General features: G+C 38.0%; 1 protein-coding gene and 1 long non-coding RNA gene across 3 annotated transcripts in view; one reads left to right on the top strand and one right to left on the bottom strand.

The window, feature by feature from the left end:
• The window catches only part of LOC148045391 (uncharacterized), a 212,405-nt gene that overhangs the window by 101,493 nt on the left and 88,397 nt on the right, over positions 1 to 22,515 (top strand). The window lies entirely within an intron of this gene.
• Positions 451 to 21,549, bottom strand: CTXN3 (cortexin 3). The gene is made up of 2 exons (XM_087715877.1): positions 21,454 to 21,549; positions 451 to 2,583 (listed from the first exon to the last, which is right to left on the bottom strand). The coding sequence occupies exon 2, from the start codon at positions 2,487 to 2,489 to the stop codon at positions 2,247 to 2,249; it is 243 nt and encodes an 80-aa protein (XP_087572003.1). The 5' UTR covers positions 2,490 to 2,583; positions 21,454 to 21,549; the 3' UTR covers positions 451 to 2,246.

The following is a 22,515-nucleotide window of genomic DNA, read 5'->3' as shown; positions in this document are numbered from 1 at the left end:
ATCAACAGTTATGTGTAGTACCCTTTTATAAAAAGAAACAAAAGTTGTTACAGCATATGAAATGAGCATTATTCTTGTTCTGAAAGATTGACAATATGATGGGGAGGCAAATACAAATATCAGTGCTGAATTCTATCAGGTTTCCCCAAAAGAATGACAGTTTCACTTGCAACTGAATGCTGCTTGTTTTCATGCTCTCAAAATACTATCAAGTACTGTACACCACATGTGATTTTTTCAATGTTGTATCATAGACCCCAACAACTGGATTTCTAAATGTCACCATGGCTGTGTTCTTTGCTTTAGAATTGGACTCCATCTCCATCCCACCTCCAAACATTTCTGAATGCCTAAGCAAAGTAGGAGTCTAGACTTTTAATGACTAACATGTTTGTAGTAGAAATCAAAGTATGTTCCATTGTTTGTTTCTTTTACACACAAAAATCTTTATATAACAAGAAAAGAACAGAGAAAGGAGAGAAAATGTTTAACTTCACATGATGGCTTGACATAACCATTAATGTAAATAGGTCATAAAACAATAATTATTTACACAAATTACTATGTCAGTGCAAACAACATCTTCTGTTAGTACAATGCAAAGAGTTGGAACAGATACAGGCATTGTGACAATTTATTTAAGAGCAGCTGTACAAAACATTTATATAAAAGGAGCTGAGACCCAATTCCTTTTGGTAACCATGGAGCATAAAACAAAACTTGGCTTCATGTTAAGTATGTAGTGTAGATTATGTCGTATTTGCATCTGATTACCTGTGAATTCCAAGTGTGGGTAGATAAATTTCAGCTTACTGTAAGCTTATGCCATATTTGCATCTGTTTACCTGCAGCTTTCAAAGTGAGCCTTTTGTTGCAAAACAGGTGATGCATTGTTAAACCATCAAGCTGAAAGGATTGCCAAGGCTGACATCAAAGCTTGCCAGAAACAGGCGCATGCCCAGCCAGGCCTACTTCCTGCTGGGGCTTCCTGCTATCCCTCGGAGCCTCATAGTACTCCTATTGCTCTTTTCTTCTGTTTTTATTTTCATCCTTAAACCTTAATGAAGTAAGGAAGCTGAAGGTGGGAAGATGAATCAACACCTTCACAGACCCTGAAGCTGATGTCTGCTGATTCCCTCAGTTCTCTTGGCACTGTTACAAAAGTACTGCTAGTCCTCAGCTTACAACAGTTCATTTAGTGACCGTTCAAAGTTACAACGACACTGAAAAAAGTAACGTGAACATTTTTTCACTCTGACCACCATTGCAGCATTCCCATGATCACATGATCAAAATTCAGATGTTTGGCAACTGGTTCATATTTATGATGGTTGCCATGTCCCGGGGTCATGTAATCACCTTTTTCAACCTTCTGACAAGCAAAGTCAATGGGGAAGCAGGTTCACTTAGCAACCATGTTAGTAACGTAATAAGTGCAATGATTCACTTAACAAATGTGGCAAGAAAGGTCGTAAAATGGGGCAAAACTCACTTAGCAAACATTTCACTTAGCAAAATAAATTTTGTGTTCAATTGTGGTCATAACTCAAAAACTACCTTGGCTTCTTCTGGGATATGTCGCCCTCCCCCACAATTATCCAGTCTAGCAATGAAGTTTGGACTGCCACGGAGTCATGGAAGTTAACCCTGCTTCATTTGTATGATCAGGCAAGGCTGATTAGACTCTGAAATCAGCCAATAGATAGATTTCAGGTTAGATGGACCGAGGTGGCGCAGTGGTTAAATGCAGCACTGCAGGCTACTTCAGCTGACTGCAGTTCGGCTGTTCAAATCTCACCGGCTCAGGGTTGACTCAGCCTTCCATCCTTCTGAGGTGGGTAAAATGAGGACCCAGACTGTTGTTGGGGGAAATATGCTGACTCTGTAAACCACTTAGAGAGGGCTGAAAGCCCTATGAAGCGGTATATAAGTCTAACTGCTATTGCTATTGCTATTGTCTCAAAGTAAATCATGCCACCAGATAAGTCACATATTTTGGGAATAGGATTTAAGTCTTACATGGCACTGATATGAATTGAAGTTCTTATAAATCAAATAGTTTGACACAAAAACAAACCAGAATGTATGTCTGTCATCCTATTTCAGCTGGGCAATATCCAGCCATGATACACCCAGGCATTTTTTTTCATCAAATACTCGTTATGTTTCCCATCTATTCATCAAATTTTAGCTTATTTTGCCTGTGTGAGAACAAGAAATGGTTCTAAGAAGCTACATTTCTGGCTCTAAGCCAAAACATAATCAAATTGTCCTTTTTCTAGCCCCTCCAGCCCATCTGTCCAGGTGGCAGTTGGCGTAGTCCTGTAAGGGTCTAAGAGGATTCGAAAACATCGGACAATGAGAACACCAAGGAAAATAAACAATAAAACCACAAAGGCAAAGGTAGTTTTCTGTTCCAAGGTAATGCCAATTTCAGAAGGGAAGTTTCCAGGGGAAAAGAAATTGGAAGTAAAAGGCTCTCCATCCATTCTTCAGAAATCTTAAAACAGGAGTTCTGCAAGTTTCCTTTCATTCTTGATGCACAAAAGCCAGAACTGGAGACACCTTGAAGTCCATTGTCCTCTGCAATTAAAATGATAGGAAACAGATGTTAAATTGGGATTGTTTCAAAATATTACAGTGTGAAGGGCTTCTAGTTTGGGATCCCATGCACTCAGCTCTCCTCCCACAGTAGTCCTTCCATATTTCCTGACCAGTGAGTCAGTGGTGGGATTCAAAAATGTTCTGTGGGCATGGCTTTGTGGGAGTGATACAGAGGAAGGATACTGCAAAATCCCCATTTTCTCCCCACACCACTAACCTGCTTTGCAGCTCTGCTCTCCTGATCATGGGAACAAAAGAAGATCAGCTGGGAGACTGGGAGGCAGCGGAGGTGGGGGTCGGCCTATTTGCCAGTTCTCCAAACTACTCAAAATTTCCACTACCGGTTCTCCGGAACCTGTCAGAACTGGTTGAATACTATCTCTGTAGTGAGTGTTCCCAGCCCTTATCAAGTTCTTGTTTAGTGGTGAACTCACCCTAGTCATAGCTAGTTTTCATACCATTAAAGTATTACTTATTTGTGAAACTTCAACCACATCCTTGTAGGTGCCATTTTGACTTTTTGGGCTTTCTCTAAAATAACCCATCTGTGCTGAGCATAAAGAGTTTAAGGAACTGTGTCTCAGCCTCCTTTAGTAAAAGAGAAAACAACCAATGGCTACTAATATCTGGCTATTAATATCAATATTACTGGACACTTATTAAAAAGGACTCAAAGGTGAACTAACAAATAATGTTTAACTAAACTGAAGATTATCTAAACAATTAGATAAAGAGGAGGAAAGTGGTTATGCTGTTCCTAGAAAATCTATCACATCTCTATTGTCTGTCTGTCCGTCCGTCCGTCCATCCATCCATCCATCCATCCATCCATCCATCCATCCATCCATCCATCCATCTATCTATCTATCTATCTATCTATCTATCTATCTATCTATCATCTATCATCTCTTGTTTTTAATGAAGGTAGTCATGTTTCCTGATTACACACTGAATTACAACCGAATATTTTTATTGTCTAAGAACATGTTTTTGGTGCCCAGAGCCATGTTTTGAGATAAAGAAAATAATGAGTATTTATTAATTAATTAACTTTTTTTAAAGTAAAAAGATAGTTCTAGAAGTATCAGAACCTTTCCTCCCTCATATGTATTCTGATAAGACAAAGTTTAAATCCCCAAGTTGTAGCAGTAAGAGTTGTTGGGATAAAATACAACAAAAGGTAAGGAAGTGCTTAGAGGAAAACAATAACGGAAATCCCAATTGGAACAAGTACATTTGAGTAATATATTAACTGAGTTTTTGTATGATGTTATATAACAGATTGGCATAATGACTTCTCCACACCTGTGCAAGAAGATTGGCAACAAAAGTTCACTGGGCTGAAAAGTTTGTAGACCAATTGTTCTTCTCAACCAACTTAGGACCAGCTTCTTTTGCAATGTTTGTTTATTCTGTAATGGTTGCCAACCGAGGAACTGTGTAGTGTCCTTGGAAGATTTAATTTCAAGGAAGCCAAAATAAACAAATGGGCACTCCTCACTTTGCTCTTACATTTTACTACAGCAGAAACAACAGCAGGTTATTTTATATCTCCTGTGAAGTTCAATTTATCCTCCCCCAACTCTTTCTTTCTTTCTTTCTTTCTTTCTTTCTTTCTTTCTTTCTTTCTTTCTCCTTTTTTTGGTAAAATTGGTTCTGGGACCTTATTCCTGCTAGCAGCCTTTTTATTTTTGGTTCAATCGTTCATTGGCTTTCCTCTTTTTTTTTTTTTTTTTTTGTGCTCCAGTGGGTGTCAGGATTGTCCATCAGTAACTATTTCTTTGTAATGGTTTCTTTGAAATTATAAATATTGCAAGGAGTTTAGGATCTGAGCTGCAGCTAGAACCAGATCTTATTCTGTCTTTCTTTGATGAGTTTCTCAATTTGTTCACAGAGCATATGGCCAACTTGATTTTTATATTGTCCAACCGATGTTGTCGAGGTATTTGTTACAAATATTGTGTTTTCTTGGCAATGCTCCATGAGCCTGTTTCCTACTTTATTTTACACATGGGGGCCAAATTTTCCTGGTATTCCAGATGTTACTTTGTTTCTATCTTTAGCATACCAGTGTCCAAAATTAGTATGGTATTTTTGCAGGGGGGGATGGGGGGTTGTCATCTAATTATTGAATATCATCATAGAATTGTTCAACATACTTCCTCTGCATCTGTGCTAGGAGCACAGGTATTCGGCAGATTCTGACCAGTTCTAAAGAACCGGTAGCCGGTAGTTTGGAGAACCAGCAAATACCACCTCTGACTGGCTCCACCCCTATCCATTCTCTGCCTACCGAGTCCCAGCTGTTTGGGAGGAAATGGGGATTTTAGAGTATCCTTCCCGGGCCATGCCCACCAAGCCACACCCACAAGCCATGCCCACAAAATCAGTAATTCTATGAGAATAGACTTGAATCACTATAATATAGATTGGTTTGCCTTGGATTTGAATCGAGATCATGCTATCTTTTTGAGATTGTATCTCTTCCCTGATTGTGATTTTATTTAATAATAATAATGAACTCCTCCATTTCTTGTCTGCCTTTCTTGACAACATTTGATGCTCCTTTGATCTGAAATGACATGTTCTAGTACATTTCTGTTCACTGATTCCCAGAATATGAAAGCTCAGTCTTGATGCTTCTGCTCTGACAACTTCTAATTTTCCCTGATTTATGATTCTGACTTTCTTCATACCAATGAAATGTGTATTTTTGCAGCATCCAACTTTCCTTTTGCCTGAAGTCAGTATGCAGGAGCAAAACATCCTTTTTGCTTTTTTGTAGCCACATCAAGCACCATTGCTGTTGTCATTTGCCCCCGGCTCTTCCCCATTACTTAACTGGATACTTTCAATCTCAGAACTCATTTTCCAATATCATATTGATGGTTATGTTTTACTTGTGAATGTTAAGTTCAGTTTCCTTGGAAGAATGTTGCAACGGGTTGCCAATTCCTTCTCCAAGGAATTGTATTCTGATTTCAGTTATGAGCTGCTCAGCATGTACATTCCCTTCAGGGAATGTACACTATAAGATAAAAATCCATTGAAGGGGAACAGCCCTTTAACCTCCAAATAAGACAGTCCTTCTGCTCAAAATTAGTAGTGTTTAATCTTGGGGCCATATTGATTAAATTGCAGTACAAATCAGAAAGGAAAGTTATATCTCCCTCCTCCATTGGAACTGATAGGAAACCTACTTTAACACCAAAGCAAGTCTTAAGGGTTATATTATTGACATCAAATGCTAAAAACATCTCAATCACTTTTTAAAGCATTTTTTAAATATTATTTTACAGAAATTGTTAAGTGTAACCAGTGGGAAATTTTTGCTACAAATATTTTTATGTATTGTAACAAAGAAAAACAAAAACCCAGAGACAGCCTTCCTCCATTAAATTATGTCTTGATCCATTGGACTTCAATTCCCTTCACCCGCATCTTGACCTGAAGGTACCAGTGAAAAAAAGGTACCAATTTCCCAATTGATAATTTTGAGAGAGAATTGTGTGAAACATCTCAGCAGATGTGAAATGACCATCCAAACAATAGGAAGGACTCAGCAATATTTTTTCAATCTCAGCAATATTTCTCCTGAGCTGTACACTTATGTGCATAGACCATGAACCCTACGCACACATAAACCATAATGGGCCACACAAACCAGTATTGCTAAGAAATGTTAATTGTTTTATCGAGAAATAAATTAAGAAACTTAATGATTCCCATTCCCAAGAACCTTGCTTGCACTACATGGGAACTTCCCACTGGTTCCTTCACCTCTTTATCTTAATGTTCTGTTCCTGCCCTTGCATTCCTGCCAACAGTCTGTGAGACTCCTGGCACCTTCAGTGGGACTGGCTGGTAGAATGGGAACATCAGCAAAAGCTAAATGGCTTGCAATGTTGCTGATCAAACTGGGAGGAGACAGATCAGTCTTGGTCCCATGGGGGGTGATGACATCAAAAGAGCTACTTGTTATTGCATCCTTGCAATTGTCTTAGTATATTAAAAGTAATTTTTGGGAAAATATTTTTTTCAGTATCTGCCAACTATCATTATCTTCAGTATCTGCCAAAGGTCTTGGAGAATGATCGTGAAAACATAGGAAGGTGTATGAAAATTTGAGTTCTTGAAGCATCATTTGTTGAGTATATCTCATATAGTTGGTGTACAAAGGGTCAGAAATTGAAGGGGGGAACCTTCACAAAAAGCTTTGCATGGTATGCAGCTTGTAAGTTTTATTATAGTGTCATGTTTATTACTAAGTTGAATAATTATTTTCACCAAAATTAAGGAAAGTGTTTAAAAGTCTGTTTTAATTAAACGATAAGCAGTTGAGTATCATTGTCTAAAGGTACACATTGGAAATCCAGTTGAGAAGAAAAGAAAACTCTTGTATATGCAATCTAACAAAAAACAGAAGGAATGTTGCTGTCCAAGTTTCCTGTGACTCATCTAATAGTAGAAATAATCCATCATTAGCATAAATACAGTACATCTAAATATTTATAGTTGTCATAACACTGAACTGCCAGCATGAAACATTTTATTTCATAAACATTTCAATTTTCAGGATTGTGATGTCCTTCCTGGTGCAGCTCAGGCTTCTGCTCTATTAATTCTCAAGAAACCTCAAGAATTCTGGATTTCAGTTTTTGTTTATGCCTATTCTCTGCCAGACAAGAGCTGAGAAGAGGAACAACATGATAAAGAGACAGTAAAGAGTCAGACAGTTATTCAGTTGGGGAAGTAGTAACTCAGTAGTTCAGCCAATACTGTATAGTAACCTTTTGAAATGTAACCACGTAAAATAAGAAGGTTAAGGGACAAGCAGGAAAAAATCTACCCCATATTTCTGGATACAATTCCTTTACCCTCATTTCAGACTGGTTGTAAGTATTTTCATAAACATTTTTTCCCCCAAAGTACTTTCCTCTGTGGCCAACTCACTGCTTCTATGCCATGAATAGATTCTCCTAGAAACAGAATGGAGAACCTATGGCACATGAAGCACAGGTGGCACATGGAGCCATATTTTGGTGGCACACCAGCCATCAGCTCCAGTGGACATGTGCGTGCTGGCCAGCTGACTTTTTTGCCCTTCGGAGGGCCAGGGGAGGTTGTTTTTGCCCTCCCCAGGCTTCAGGAAACCCTTCAGAGGATGGTGAGGGCAAAAAATGGTCCCAACAAACCAACCAGAAGTTCATTTCCCAACTTCCATTGGGGCAATTTTTCACCCTCCTCGGCTTCAGGAAAGCCTTTGGAGCCTGGGGAGGGGTCACACACACACATGTGCAGGTGGCCAGGGAGATTGAGTGGGCGTGCACACGTAAGTAAAAGGTTCGGCATCTCTGTCCTTGAAGATCCACATCAGTTGGGTTGAAACATAGTACAAGGTCCTGGTGATTTTCTTGGTGCCAAGCAATGTAGTCAAAAACAGCACTTGTAATTGTATATGAAATTCAATAGGAAGCACATGTATAACATGATAATATGTCAGGTGAAATAAATTGACATTAGTAATATTGATATTTTTGTAAAAATATACAGTAATGTCTGCACTGTTTTAGATTATAGTTTGGATTTGCAATTTAATGTTGTTAGATGTGTCACAAATAGATCTTTAAAACTGATCCTGTTTGTTCCTGCAACACAACTCAGCAACAGAAGCACACCTGAGATAATTAACTACAAAAAGATGCTGAAGGAATGGCAGAGAGGAGCTTTGGATAGACATTTTCTGTATAAAATTCAGGCGAATATATCTTGCCAAATGGTCTTTTTATACTGTTTGGCACACTCTGGTGTCTAATTATAGGCTTTTGAGGCCAACAGAGCAATTAGACTTGCTCCTAATTTAAAGACAAAGCTGGGAGGGCACCATCATGTTCATAGCTGCTTTCATGAGTAACCTGTCCTTGTGTGTAACCTAGAAATAATGCATGGGCGCCTAATCAATGGTTTTGAAGTCAACAAAGTTATTAAAGGACACTTAAGAAGTTCTCAAGTGTTGATTTTGGAAATGATAACAGTTGCTCTTTTATAGGTCATTATTTGATCTCATACTTGATATGGTAAAATAATATGCAATGGAAAATTATGAACTGCATCATGAACATTAAAGAATGTATTGCTAATGCTTTACGCTAAGATGCAAACAGAATCAATGTAAAAATGCTTGATTCAATGTCACTACTGCATTTTCACCATTAAAACAACCATACAAAAAGTAATACCTTTCATTATTTTTGCTCAATTATATCCTATAATCATTTAAACCTATATGTTATGTGGAACTATGAATGGATTTAACATGGACACAATGAAGAAACACAGGAAAGAAGAGAATCCATAGAAAATCTGGATCACTAACATTTATGTAGTACTGTTAGCCTAGCAAGGTACTCCAGACAAGAAGTACACCCAGAAGAACTAGCAGTACTTTATTGTAAGGTTGCATTAACAGAACCTTGCAAGTCTGAAAGGATATTTCCCCCATAACCATTATTGTCCAATAAATTAGGGAAGATGATTGCTGAACATTTGCCACGTCTATGTTCCTGCTGCTACATTCTTCCCCCTGTCTCTTGAGGTCATTCTCACATACCACAATATAACAACATACTAAATATGTTTCTTCTTACTTGGATTTCTAAATGCTATACATCATAGTAGACCCACACCTCTACTTCCCGTATAGCAACATTTTCCTTTTGGTTTGGCAAAATATTACACAGAATGGAATGGTTTGGTCATCTGTATTGGTCTCTGATTCAACATGTCTTGGAAAACTTTCAAAGTTTGGGTTGAGGCATCTGGTGACCTCTTTTTTTCAGCAGTCTGTCATTTAGGCAAATTAATTGTATTTAGTAACATAAAAAAGGACTGTCCTATTATAACCCATACACAATTAGGTCTTGCCGTGGCCACACAGAGTTAAAATTTGCTAGAGTTTGGGTAAAAAGCAGGTTAATAGACCAACTTATAGATGTCATAAAGTGTATTTATTAGACCTCTCACTGAAAGCATAGCCTGAGATGCCTTACTGCATGATAAATCCAGAAAATGCAGTATTTAAAGAACACCTGCTTTGGAATAAGAACAGTTTGGGATATAACAAAAGATTTCTAATTGGATTGGTTCTTTTTCCAAATAAGTAAAATGTCTCTTTAACTTAAAACAGGAAAATTTAGAAAAACTCCAGAGAATGTGTGAAGTGACTATGAACTTGATTCTGTTTCTGACCACAATTCCTGGGCTAAGCATGTGTTTCAATGCTTTTTGGACCTTGATTCTTAACGTATCTTGATCACAACTTTGCATTTACAATTGCAAAATTGGTGAGTCCTTTTTTAAACAAAAAATTGATTTTGATGGATTGGCCAGATTGTTCCCTACCACATTTCTACATCAATAAACAAATTAATGTACTAGAAAATAATAATAAGTATCAGTAGCAATGTGTTACTAGCACAATATAATGAAGCAAGTGCGCAGCAAACTGTTATACATATATTAAAATGTAATTACCGTATTTTTGGAGTATAAGACGCACCCTTTTGTCTCAAAAAAGAGGGTGAAAATCTGGGTGCATCTTATACACTGAATACAGCATTTTGGCCTACCAAGACCCACCCCCTTTGCAAAAGCGGGAAAAAAGTGTCCATTTTTTGCTCATTTTTGGCCCTCCCAGCCCCCAGGAGCACTCTAAGAGCCTCCCAAAGCTCTGTATGCCCTCCTTTTTTTGTTTTTGCAAAAAACAAGGCGTGCAGAGGATTTGAGAGGCCTGAAGAGTGCAATAACCTTTTTTTATTTACCTCTTCAATATCATGGGGTGTCTTATATTCTGATGAGTCTTATAGTCCAAAAAAATACGATAACCTGAAAAATGTAAAAAACCTAATTCAAACTGAATGTTCTTGATTATGGTGAATTCTATGAATACCAGCTTTTGTTATCTAAATGAATGCTGTCATTTACAGATGCTAGATCAACACAGGTAAACTTTATATTAGCATAAAGTTACTAGCAATACTTAGTAATACTTAGACTTGGTGCTTCATAGTGCTTTATAGCACTATGTCAACATACAGTCAACATAAATTTTAGTTATTCATCAATTAAGTATTGTTGTATTTGATTTTTTAACTTATTTTGTGATAACATTCAGTTTACTGACAGGAGCATCATGCACCTTTGTTCTTTTTATATTATATAACTTTCATTAAAACTTTTAAGAAAAAGATAACAGCTAATACAAGCTAAGAGAAAATAAGAAAGAAAAGTACAAAATTAAAAATTCTAATGATGCAAAAAAGAAAAAAATTAAGGAAAAATAGAAAAGAAAAGAAAAAACCTATATAGAGCTGGCTCCTAAGATTCTTCATAGCAGTTATATGTACAAATATTTCTCTCTCTCTCTGAGGTTACATCATATTGCTCTACTTTCTATAATTTGTCCTGTCGATTCATCAAAAACCGGAAGTTGCAAGTTCATTTTTTTTATTTTTATGCAAAATGTCCATAAGAGATTTCCAGTTAGCAATAAATTTGGATAATGCCTTTTTGCTAATCATAAAAGTTAATTTTGTTTTTTAAAAAATTAAAAAAAATACTTGCTTGCTTTAATGCAAGTGTCAAAACAACCAATGTTGAGATGATATAATTAAACTCCTGAAATTCATTAAAAATTCATCCCAGACAAACTTTCATTTAAGTCAATTTTTTACTATATTTTGGGTAATATTCTACTGTTGAAAATACTTTTAAGTATAAACCAAAGAATTGTGACAAATCATTCTCGTACAAACATTGAATTTTTAAACTAATTGTTTTAGTTCATCCTAGTGTGTGATTATAAAATGGATTGCAAACAAACTTAGTATCCAATGCAAATCCGAAATTTTCTTAAACAATTTAACAAGGGCACATAATCACAGCCAGAAACCAGAGGAGGTCTCAACTGTAGAACAGTAACCCTCTATAGTTGTCAATGACTAGCAGAGTAAATTCTGCATGACTCCTTTACTTTTTACCTCAGGGATAAGCATAAAGAAGGATCCTTCTAATGGCTGCCAAATTCGGGCATCCTTTGTGAAGACTCCTGAAAATCTTAAGGTTTAATTAAGTACATAAGGAAAGTGGTTTGTCTCTGGTAATCTGGATTAGTTACTGTATTTTGAATTTATCAAAATGCAGGCACAACATTATATATTCTTAATTACATTATTAAATTACCATACGGTGATGATAAAATCATATTCTAGGGACGCTTAATATTCCTATTGTGGTGAGGTATTGTACTTGAATGGTGAAGCTCCATTTTTTAAATCCAGTTTGATACTGTAAGGAAATATCATTCCTGTTTTCTATGTGAAACTACCTTAAGGAATACAGCAGTATTCCAAGACCCACATTTATTCACATCTTTGAAAATAAAATAAAAAGGCATTGTTTCTGTGAGGAAACAGTGGTAGAATACTGATAACCTTTCACATTTCATTGGAAAATCCATAAAGGTAGGACACATAAATGCAGTGCAAGTGATAAGGTGTGTAAAAACATTATTTTTATTATGTAAGATAAGCCTTATTACTTATTACAAACCTTACAAATGTTTTTAAAAACCCCATCAATTTGCTTGAAAATATTCCCTGAAATTAGTAGGAATAAATGGGTATCTGATATATTATTTGTGATGAAAGATTATATGAAATTTTTTTACTGACTGGCTTTCATCCAAGGCCAATTTGGGCAAGATATTGTTGTTGTTTTTGTTGTTAGTTGTGGTTGTGCGGACCCATCACAACCCCATGAACAATGTTCTTCCAGGCCTTCCTGTTCTCTATCATCCTCTGGAGTCTATTTAAGCTCACGCCTATTGCTTCAGTGACTCCATCCAGCCACCTTATTCTCTGTCATCCCCTTTTTCTTTTGCCCTCAATCGTTCCCAGCATTAGATATATTATTGTACTAATTCAAAGGACCAAAACCTGCCAGAGAATCAGCAGTAAAATAAATCTTTTTGCGACTATACTGTGTACCTTCACAGAAAATAAATATAAATTGATGGGTTCTATCACAGCACACTTTTCAGAAGATGCAAACATTTTAAGATAAAAGACACAATATGCCTAATTCTTTTAAAATAATCTCTCTATACTTTAGAGATTTGCTGGAGTAATTGGTTGCAGCACCTTGAAAATGCACACGAAATCATTCTCCAATTGAAGTAATAAAACATACACTGGAAGCATTACTGTAGAGACAGTCATCAAAGCAAGATTTCTTTGCCTGCTCATAAACGCAAACAAGTGGAAATGTTAAGCTGCTGGCTAAGCCTTCTAAGAGACATGGTGGTGAGCAGCTTGCTCACCCTAATATGCTTTGTGGAAAATTTCCCCTTGAATGTATTGCAAAATCCTCCTAAGCAACAGCTGTGCTATTTTGATAGAAAATATGCCTGGACCAAGTTCTGAAGGTAGGTTTTGATTTGACAAAGTTTCAATCAACCCCGCCCCCTCAAAGCAGAATAATGAACTGAAGCCAAATCCCATTTTAATACTGCAATTTGAATCAAGTAGCTGCAAAGCCCTACTCAACACTGCTTTTATTACCATACATAAGGGAAAGGGAGACGTTGATTGATGTCCCACCTCTTTTGGGGTGGCAAAGCTGACACTGTTTGGATTTCATTCACTTTCTCTCCTTTTAGCTTTGACTTTGTTCTTCCTTGTCCTAATGGAATGCGGATCCTGTCAATGCAAGCAGACAGTCCGTTCAGCTCCCAGCATGCTAAATATGGGTTTAGGACTAATCCTGATGATTAAATTCTGCTCATTTGGGGTTCATTTAAATCACTGACCATGGAAGTGGAAGTGGAACAGCCACTTCCTTTGTACCAGTCAATTTCTGTTATTGTTCTCTATATCTAGGAGAGCCAGTTTCTGCTCTTTCTGCAAATCAATTCATTCCCAGCAAACCACAATCCTAAATCAACACACTCTTGCCTACAAGAGGCCTGACTCCCAACCTAAGGTAGAGATAATTTGGTACTCCCCCCTCCCCACATCTAATCCATTTGCTTTGAATCGTGAAGTAAAACTCAAATGAAGTTACACCCTCCTTTCCAGTCCTAATCAAATCAAGGCTGATTTGCCCCATCCTCACTCATCTTGAGGCACTGGTTCTTCTATGGGAAACAGATTTTTTTTTGGTGTTGTTATAAATTATATGCTTTTATTCAAATTCAGGGGAGATGGGGAAGCCTTGCATAGATTCTAAAGAATTACGGAAAACAATATTCAGTCCAATGAACCGGTGGGACTCACTTACCTTCCCTACCAGTTCACAAATGTGAGTTTGTGCGCATGCTTGCTTCACTTGCATGTGCCTCGTCTGAGCATGCGCAGTGCTCACACATTACACGGGTGGGGGGAGACCCTACCACAGCTGCCACTACTAGTTCTCCTGAACCAGAGAGAACCAGCTGAATACCACCTCTGGTCCAATGGATGGAATTATACCCACCTTTATTTTATTTTATTTTAAAAAGTAATAATTTCCAGTTGTTTGTGTGTAAAGATTTATTTAAACAGCAAATTCAGATTTATGCCATTTGCTGACTTTTTCAGTGTGGTAAAATCTTTCATTCCTTTTTCTCCATATACACAGTAACTATTTTTAGTAAAAACAATTTTATACGGGTATAATCATAAGAGATCATTCAGAAAGAAACAAATTTAGGTTTTTTTAAAAAAAAAAAGTTTTGGCAGACATCCTTCCACCCAAAATGTTTTCTGCCAAGTCCTTGTGTAATGCCTTTCATTAATTTATAATGGAAAAACTATAATATGCTTTTTGTTAAGAGAAGAAAAATTGGGGGGAGGGGAAGCTGCAAAATAGAAAAGGAGCCATTTTACACCAAGGAAACTCTATTCTGATAGGCAGATGCTCTCTAAGGTCTCAATTGGTTTAATACTTGCCTCACAATTAAATCAGGTTTGAAAAGAAAAGCTTGGTGATCATGAAAGGAAGTTTAGAAACTCTGCTATGTATGAAAGCTTATAATATTTTTAAAAAGAGTAAGTTAAATTTAGTTAAACTAAGATTAAAAAAATGAAATGATGATAGATATTGTTAAATAAATGATTGATAATGATAATAATGTAATATTTGTATTGACATGATAAAAGGAAAATTGGATATAAATTATAAACAGTGATTAAGAAATGAGGTTTAGAAACGTTGTTATTAAACATAATTAATTTTTATTTAGAAAGTGTTATAAAGATGTAATGTTGCTGGATGATATTGAAAATAGATAACAAATGCCATCATGTGGTTTTGCTTTAAATTTTGGAATATTTTATATAAAGGGACATAAAAACAATTATAGTCATATGAGGATTGAGGTGTGATGATAGTAATATATATATAAATATATTTGATTTAAAATATATAACTTGATATGAATTGTAGGTGATGACTGTGGAAGGGATGCACGAAAGCTCTTTGTAACCAATTAACACACTTTTTACAATTTGTAGTGGAAGATATTTTTGTGGTGTTTGTTGTGTTTTGTCTGTTTGTGTTTATTCAAAAATAAAAAAATTATAGATATAAAGAAAAGAAAAGAAAAGCTTGAGGAGGCTAACAAGCCAGCAACATCTCGGGTGTGCCTAATTCTGCCTCTGCCTCATATGGGTGCCAGTTGGACTCTAAACTGCTTAAGAAAATTCTTTCTGGGCTGGAAATGCATCAACATGACAGGTATTCAGTCCAGACTGCCAGATGCTGCTCTCTCTCCAATTGGACAGTTTCTCTGCTACTGTGTCCTCCCAACTTTCTGTGCCAGAAAAGAATTGCCAACCATCTTTTTTTAGTAGAAGTATGAGAGTTTTCAAATACATTTACATAATCAGAAAATAAGCATATTTATCCCCAGACTAAGCTTATTTCCAGATAGGCTTGCGGAACAGAGGTGTAACATTCCCTCTCCTTACTGATGATCAGAAATAACTTCTTCAAAAGCCTAAAAAAAAAACCACCCCAAACAAGCACAGAATTGCAGCTGCGGGAGAATAAATGACTAGAGAAAGAAATTGGGCTTGGAGAGAAGAGAACTGGCAGAAATAGCCAACACCCCAGAAGATAGGCTCAGAATCAAGATGGATCGGAACAGCCTGGGACACTGGGCCCTATCTAACAAAATGAAGTTCAAGGTAGAGAAAAGTAAGGTTTTGCATGTAGGCAAGAAAAAACAAATGTACATGTAAATGTACTACAACAGTAGTAACTGTGAAAGGGATCTTGAAGTCCTAGTGGACAACCATTTAAATATGAGCCAGCAGTGTGCAGCAGCTGCCAAAAAAGCCAACACAGTTCTAGGCTGCATAAACAGAGGGATAGAATCAAGATCACATGAAGTGTTAATACCAATTTATAATGCCTTCATAAGGTCACACTTGGAATACTGCATTCAGTTTTGGTCACCACGATGTAGAAAAGATGTGGAGACTCTAGAAAGAGTGTAAAGAAGAGAAACAAAGATGATTAGGGGACTGGAGATTAAAACATATGAAGAACGGTTGCAGGAACTGGGTATGTCTAGTTTAATAGAAAGAAGGACTAGGGGAGACATGATAGCAGTGTTCCAATATCTCAGGGGTTGCCACAAAGAAGAGGGAGTCAAACTATTTTCCAAGGCATCTGAGGGTAGAACAAGAAGCAATGGGTGGAAACTCAACAAGGAGAGAAGCAACTTAGAACTGAGGAGAAATGTCCTGACAGTTAGAACAATTAATCAGTGGAACAGCTTGCCTTCAGAAGTTGTGAATGCCCCAACACTGGAAGTCTTTAAGAAGATGCTGGATAGCCATTTGTCTGAAACGGTATAGGGTTTCCTGCCTAGGCAGGGGGTTGGACTGGAAGATCTCCAAGGTCCCTTCCAACTCTGCTATTGTATTGTATTGTATTGTATTGTATTGTATTGTATTGTATTGTATTGTATTGTATTATGTACAGATTAGATGAAACTTGGATCAATAGCAGTAAGTGTGAAAGGGATCTTGGTGTCCTAATGGATCACTTTAAATATAAGTGTGCAGCAGCAGCCAAAAAAGTCAATGCAATCTTAGGCTGCATTAAGAGAAAGATGGAATCAAGATGACGTTATGTACTAGTACCACTTTATAAAGCCTTAATAAGACCACACTTGGACTACTGCATCCAGTTTTGGTCACCATATTATGTAAAAGATATTGAGACACTGGAAAGAGTGCAGAAAAGAGTAACAAATATGATTAGAGGATTGGGGGATAAAACATATGAAGAACAGCTTCAGGAATTGGGTATATCTAGTCTAGTGAAAAGAAGGACTTCGGGGTGACATGAGAGCAGTGTTGTAATACTTGGGGGGCTGCCACAAAGAAGGGAGGGGATCAACATATCCAAAGCCTAGAAGGCAAGATAAGAAACAATGGATGGAAAGTAATCAAGGAGAGAAGCAATCTAGAATCAAGGAGAATTTCTAACAGTGAGAACAATTAACCAGTGGAACAGCTTGCCTTCGGAGCATTTGTGGGTGCTCCATCACTGGAGGTTTTTAAGAAGCTGGACAGACAGCTGCCTAAAATGGTATAGTGTCTCCTGCTTGAGCAGGAGGTTTGACTAGAAGACCTACAAGGTCCCTTCCAACTCTGTTATTCTGTTATTCTGACTAAAGCAATTAGTTTATACAGGTAGTTCTTAACAATATTGAATTTCCATCACTAAATGCAACATCAAATGACCACATTGCTTAGTAATAGCATTGCTAGAATTCACTGTTGCCATTGTTAAGTAGGGATGGTGTTTCATTAAGTGAGACTAGTTGGTTTGCAAGCAGGCTGGCAGGCATGTAAGTGGGTACTGCTAGGTGGGGAAGAGTGCACAAGGGCGTGCACGGCACATCACCAACATGTGGGTTGCTGCTAGGTAAGGGAGAGTACAAGCAACTTACTGGAGTAGTTTGTAAGCTTCCCTGTCACCTTTCTCATTGACAATATGTGGGAAGCTTGCAGGGAAGGTTGCAAGTGGTAATTACATGATTGTAGGACACTTGACTTCACATAACTGCAGTTATGTGATTGTGCATCCAGATCACAATCACATAATCGCAGAGGAGCTAGAACTTCAAGGACAGGTGATAAGTCCCATTTGTTAAGTGTTGTTTTAGCTTGAAATATCCATTGAACAAGTGGTTGTTAAACAAGAACTCCCAATAAGTATATATGATGCTGGCCATCACGGAAGGTAGGACAGAAGACAAACAGAATAACAGAGTTGGAAGGGACCTTGGAGGTCTTCTAGTTCAGGCAGTGAACCCAATTATTTCTTTGTCAATTACAGAATGCCTACTCAATTAAATCCTATATAAATCCTATATAAGATTAGTTGCATGACAATTTTAATCTAGTTCTGCTTTGATGTCAGCGTCGTCAGCATCATACACTTCCTCTTTCTAAACAGTGATCCCAAAATAACACTTTCTTCTACTTGTTTATGTTGCTTCCTGCTCCGCAACTCAGCTTTCTCAAGTTGCTTTCAAACACAGTGCACATATAAGAAAGCCAAAGGCCAATCAATCAGTAGACCGAGTAAGTACTAAGAAAGCTAATTGCCAGTTTACTTTGGCCTCTCTAACCTTTTACTAATCACTTCATTCTGAATTACCAATCTTGGGCCTGGTTTGCATTAGTAGATCAATAAAAATGGCTTGTGAAACCTTTCCTGGAACTTACAAAGAAGGTCAAGACTGTCGGTGTTTGTATGACTATGAATCACAGCTAGCCAAGTGTATATTAAACTCAAATGTTGTGCAAACCCAATTCTTGGCTGTTGGGTAATGCAAAATTTTGCATTACTTGATAACACATAATGTAAACAAAGCAAGCAAACTTATTACAGTATAGCAATGAAGTACAACCACCTATGCAAATATTCCTTTTGGTAAAGTATATAAATTTTAAAAGGAAACTGTACAACCTACTCCTTTGGGTCATTCTTCTTTCAATATTTATTTTAGGCCTGTGCCATTTCTCGTTCCCTCACAACCAGGGCCAGATTTTCCTATAGGCTAACTAGACTTCAGCCTAGGGCCTCAAGATCAAGAGGGGCCTACATTCAAATTGTTAGCAAAATTAAAATTACACTATTCTAAAAACAGTGAACACTAAAACACTGAACCGAAAACAAGGAGAAATTCTACGCATATGACTAATAAACAAACATAAAAATGTATTAGTTAAGCTCGTTCCAGCACCATGGCAGTTGGGGAGCCCGCCCACGTTCTCGGGAGAGAGGCGCGGCCACTCCCAGTAGCCGCCCTGTCGACGCGGAGCCCACCAGTGGCCAGGCAGGTGAGGGCGAGGGGGCCGAGCCGGACAGCTGAGCGCAGCAGGGGAGGCGGCTGGCCTCGCTGCCTTTGCCGCAGAGCAGAGCCGCCCTCCATCAGGAGGCCAGCTATATATATTGATATATATTGATATATATCACAGTAATGATGTATTTTATTGTCTCTCGTGTAATTTACAAACTTTGGGAGGTGAAAGGGCCTCATAAGTGGAATAGCCTAGGGCCTCTTTTCATCTAAATCCGGCCCTGCTCACAATCCTCAAGTGAGTCTAGGTGAAACCTCTTCCTTCTTTTGGCTGATCTACAGAACTGCCACTTTGCTTGGGGGAAGAGGAACAAAGGAAGCAGAGACCACAAGACAAACTGAATTCCTGCTCTCATTCTGGCATGTCCCCAATGGCTCCCTCCATTGGGAGGAAGAGAGCTCATCCAAACCCAGTGCACTCCTGCCAGCCCTGCCTCACTAGCCAGCATCTAATTCAGTCAAATATGGCTCTCCCCAAAACGACTGGGGGAATCAGAGGTGGGTTCCTACTGGTTCACACCGGTTCAGTAGAACCAGTTCGTCAAATCTACTGGACCGGTAAGAAGAAGTTCCACCAATGGACCCGGAAAGCAGGCCACACCTACAGGAGAGGTTCCAAAATTTTTTGAAACCCACCAATGGGGGGAATCTATTGCTGTTGTGGTTTGTTTCCATTTTTGAGATCATTTCCATTTGGTGTTGATTGGGAGCCAGAGATCTGTCCCTCGGTCCCTGTTTTGGGTAGGTGCTTAATCCATTTTTTCCACTCCTATTTTAACATCTACATGAAAGCATTGAGCAAGATCATCTGCCACCACAGGGTGAGATATTATCAGTATGCTGATGATACTCAGTTGAACATCTTTGCCTTTGGTGAGTTAAGTAATGCCACAACCACCCTTTCATGGGGCCTGGAGGTTGTTGTTGTGAACTAATCAACAACTTATGAACCTGCTGCCTGATGGGGAGCAACAGGTTGAAACTGAACTCTGGAAAGCAGCGTGGTTTGGAATCCTTGATTTTTGCAAAATTGTTGGGGAGAATGTGGGGTGTTCTCCAGGAATTGCACTGCTCCAGACAAACCCGGTGCCTAATCTGGGGCTCTCCTGGATTTGTGACTCAAGATTGAGGACCAAGCAGGAGTCATGGTCAGGAGGGCCTTTGCACAACTGTGTTTTCTGCACAAGTTAAACCCTGGACCAACAGGCCCTTGTCACAGTTACCCACACCCTGGTCCCATATGGACTATTCTAATGTGCTTTACAATGGCTGCCCTTGGACAGCATCCAAAAGCTTCAGTTGGCTCAAAATACAGCAGCCCACATGGTTTTGTGCAAGTCCAAATTTGCCTATGCAACCTCTTTTGTAAGAGCTGCAGTGGTTGCTGATTTGCTTCTGGGTGCAATTCAAGGTGCTGGTTACTACATTTAAAGCCCTACAGGCCAACCCACTTTTCTCTGATTACATCTACCCAGCCCACAGAGCAAGAAGGCAGATCATATGGCAAGTCCCAAAGAAGAACATCTTGTGGGATCTGGGAACAAGGACTTTTCTGTGGTGGCTCCCTCCCTTTGGAATATCATCCTCCCAAAATAAGATTACCTTGTTGCTTTTCTGCAAGATGGTGAAGACATGTTTTGTCATCAGGTTTGGGGACCACATTCAGAATTGATCAAGTGGCTTGTTTGATTCTGTTGTCATTGCCACAGGGTGGGGAGGAGGGATTTAAATTGTGCATATTTAACTGTAGGCTTTTAATGTTATCTGCCACCCAGCACCATTTTGTGTGAATTTGGCAGCTATATAAATTTAATAAAATAAAACTTTATCTTAGTTTATATTATTACTATCCAATGTTTATTCAGATTTGCTCACTTACTATTTTTGGCCTGGTTCCTTTGGCCTCTTTTATGTTCTTCCAGTTCTACCACTGGTGACTTTAAAGGCTCTTTATTGTCTACTTCAAGCACATCTCTTCTTCGGTATTCTTGTGACTAATCTTCGCAGAGTCCTCTCTATCAATTTATTATTTTCCACTGATTCTGTATCTATCATAGTACTCACTGTACTATAGAGCCAATTTTCTTTTTTCTCATAGAAGCTGAATTCTGATAGCTTTGTTCTCTGAATAACTGGAGACAATTTATGGACATCCCCCTCTCATTCTCCCAATTTCCCCAGCCGTCGTCAAAATCTTTGATTTAGCTATATTATTCATTAGAATGCAAACACTAAAATGAAAGGCAAGCTTTATACAGAATTCTGTACTGAATCATATTTAAAAGAATGACAAACATAAAAAAGATCTGTTCTGTTGCTTGCAATTCCATATACTTTGGAAAACAATAAGAAAAAAACCCATTCAAAGTATTACATTGTATTGTATAACATTATATTATTATATATGAGATACAAACAGGACCTACCTTAGACAAAATGGTATTAAATTCATGATCCCAAAGCTTTCCTTTATGTAAGTTGGTGAAAAGAGCCATTTGGAAAGCAGATCTTCTCCTGCCTTCTACCTCTTCCACTAGAAATTGATGTCGTGTTCAGGCTGCTTATATATCTGGACTCCCACCCACTGCAGGCACTTGGCATCTCATCCTACTTGACAACCGTAGTAGCATGATTGGGCCCCATCCTTTTAATTCTCTCTCACTTAATTTTTTTCCCACTTCATCTTCCTAATCAGAGTAGTATTCTCCTTTGCGGAAAGCCTGAGGATGAAAACTTTCGCCATATTTGTCATTATTAATTCAAGGCTACTCCAAGATAGTGAAGCATGGTGCTCACCACTATCTATGTCAAATGGTATTCTATCTATTTGGAGTCAATTAAAAGATCTTACACCAGAGTCAGAAAATCCCACAAGTGTAAAATCTCTCTCATTCTGACTGTCTAGTTGTCATCATCTTATTTTAAAGACAACAAATCACTGCTGGGTGTTTTCACCCACTTCACTTTGCCAGATGGTAGTCTGGTAAAGTCGCTTGAATTTTTTGTGTTACACGTATTGGCGATCACAAGCAATCGACAGCAAAGTTAAATTCTACAGCTGACCTGTGGGAAAGTGCAAAAGGAGAGCAGTTCAGTTCACAATGTGCTGAAAGGGAATGAAAAATGTACTTTGCAAATCAAGCTAACAATTAGGATTGATTGGCCACATAAAGTATAAAGCTGTTGAGTGTTGTGAATGAAAGCCATTCAAACAATGTAAGACAGTTGTTTGGACTATGAAGGGGCAGCAAGATTTTAATTATATTATTATAATAATCATTATTATTATATTTGAATGGCATAGAAAAGGAGATTCCAACATGAGTTAACTGCCTTTGGCCTAGTTTAGAGAAATATGACAGCTCTAACAGTCTACAGGCACTTGGGGAATCCCTAGAGTGAATAGAAGAGGATTCTTCAAGAATCTGAGAAGTAAAATGGGAAGGGTTTTTTGGTCAGGCTAAATTATTTAACCATGTAGAAAGTAA

Source organism: Thamnophis sirtalis, unplaced genomic scaffold (genome assembly GCF_051295495.1).
Source record: "Thamnophis sirtalis isolate CommonGarterSnake01/CBP01778 unplaced genomic scaffold, rThaSir2_p1.2 scaffold_5, whole genome shotgun sequence".
NCBI classification, from domain to species: domain Eukaryota; kingdom Metazoa; phylum Chordata; class Lepidosauria; order Squamata; family Natricidae; genus Thamnophis; species Thamnophis sirtalis.
Note: the sequence above shows the minus strand (reverse complement) of the source record. Positions and strands in the feature narration are given on the sequence as shown.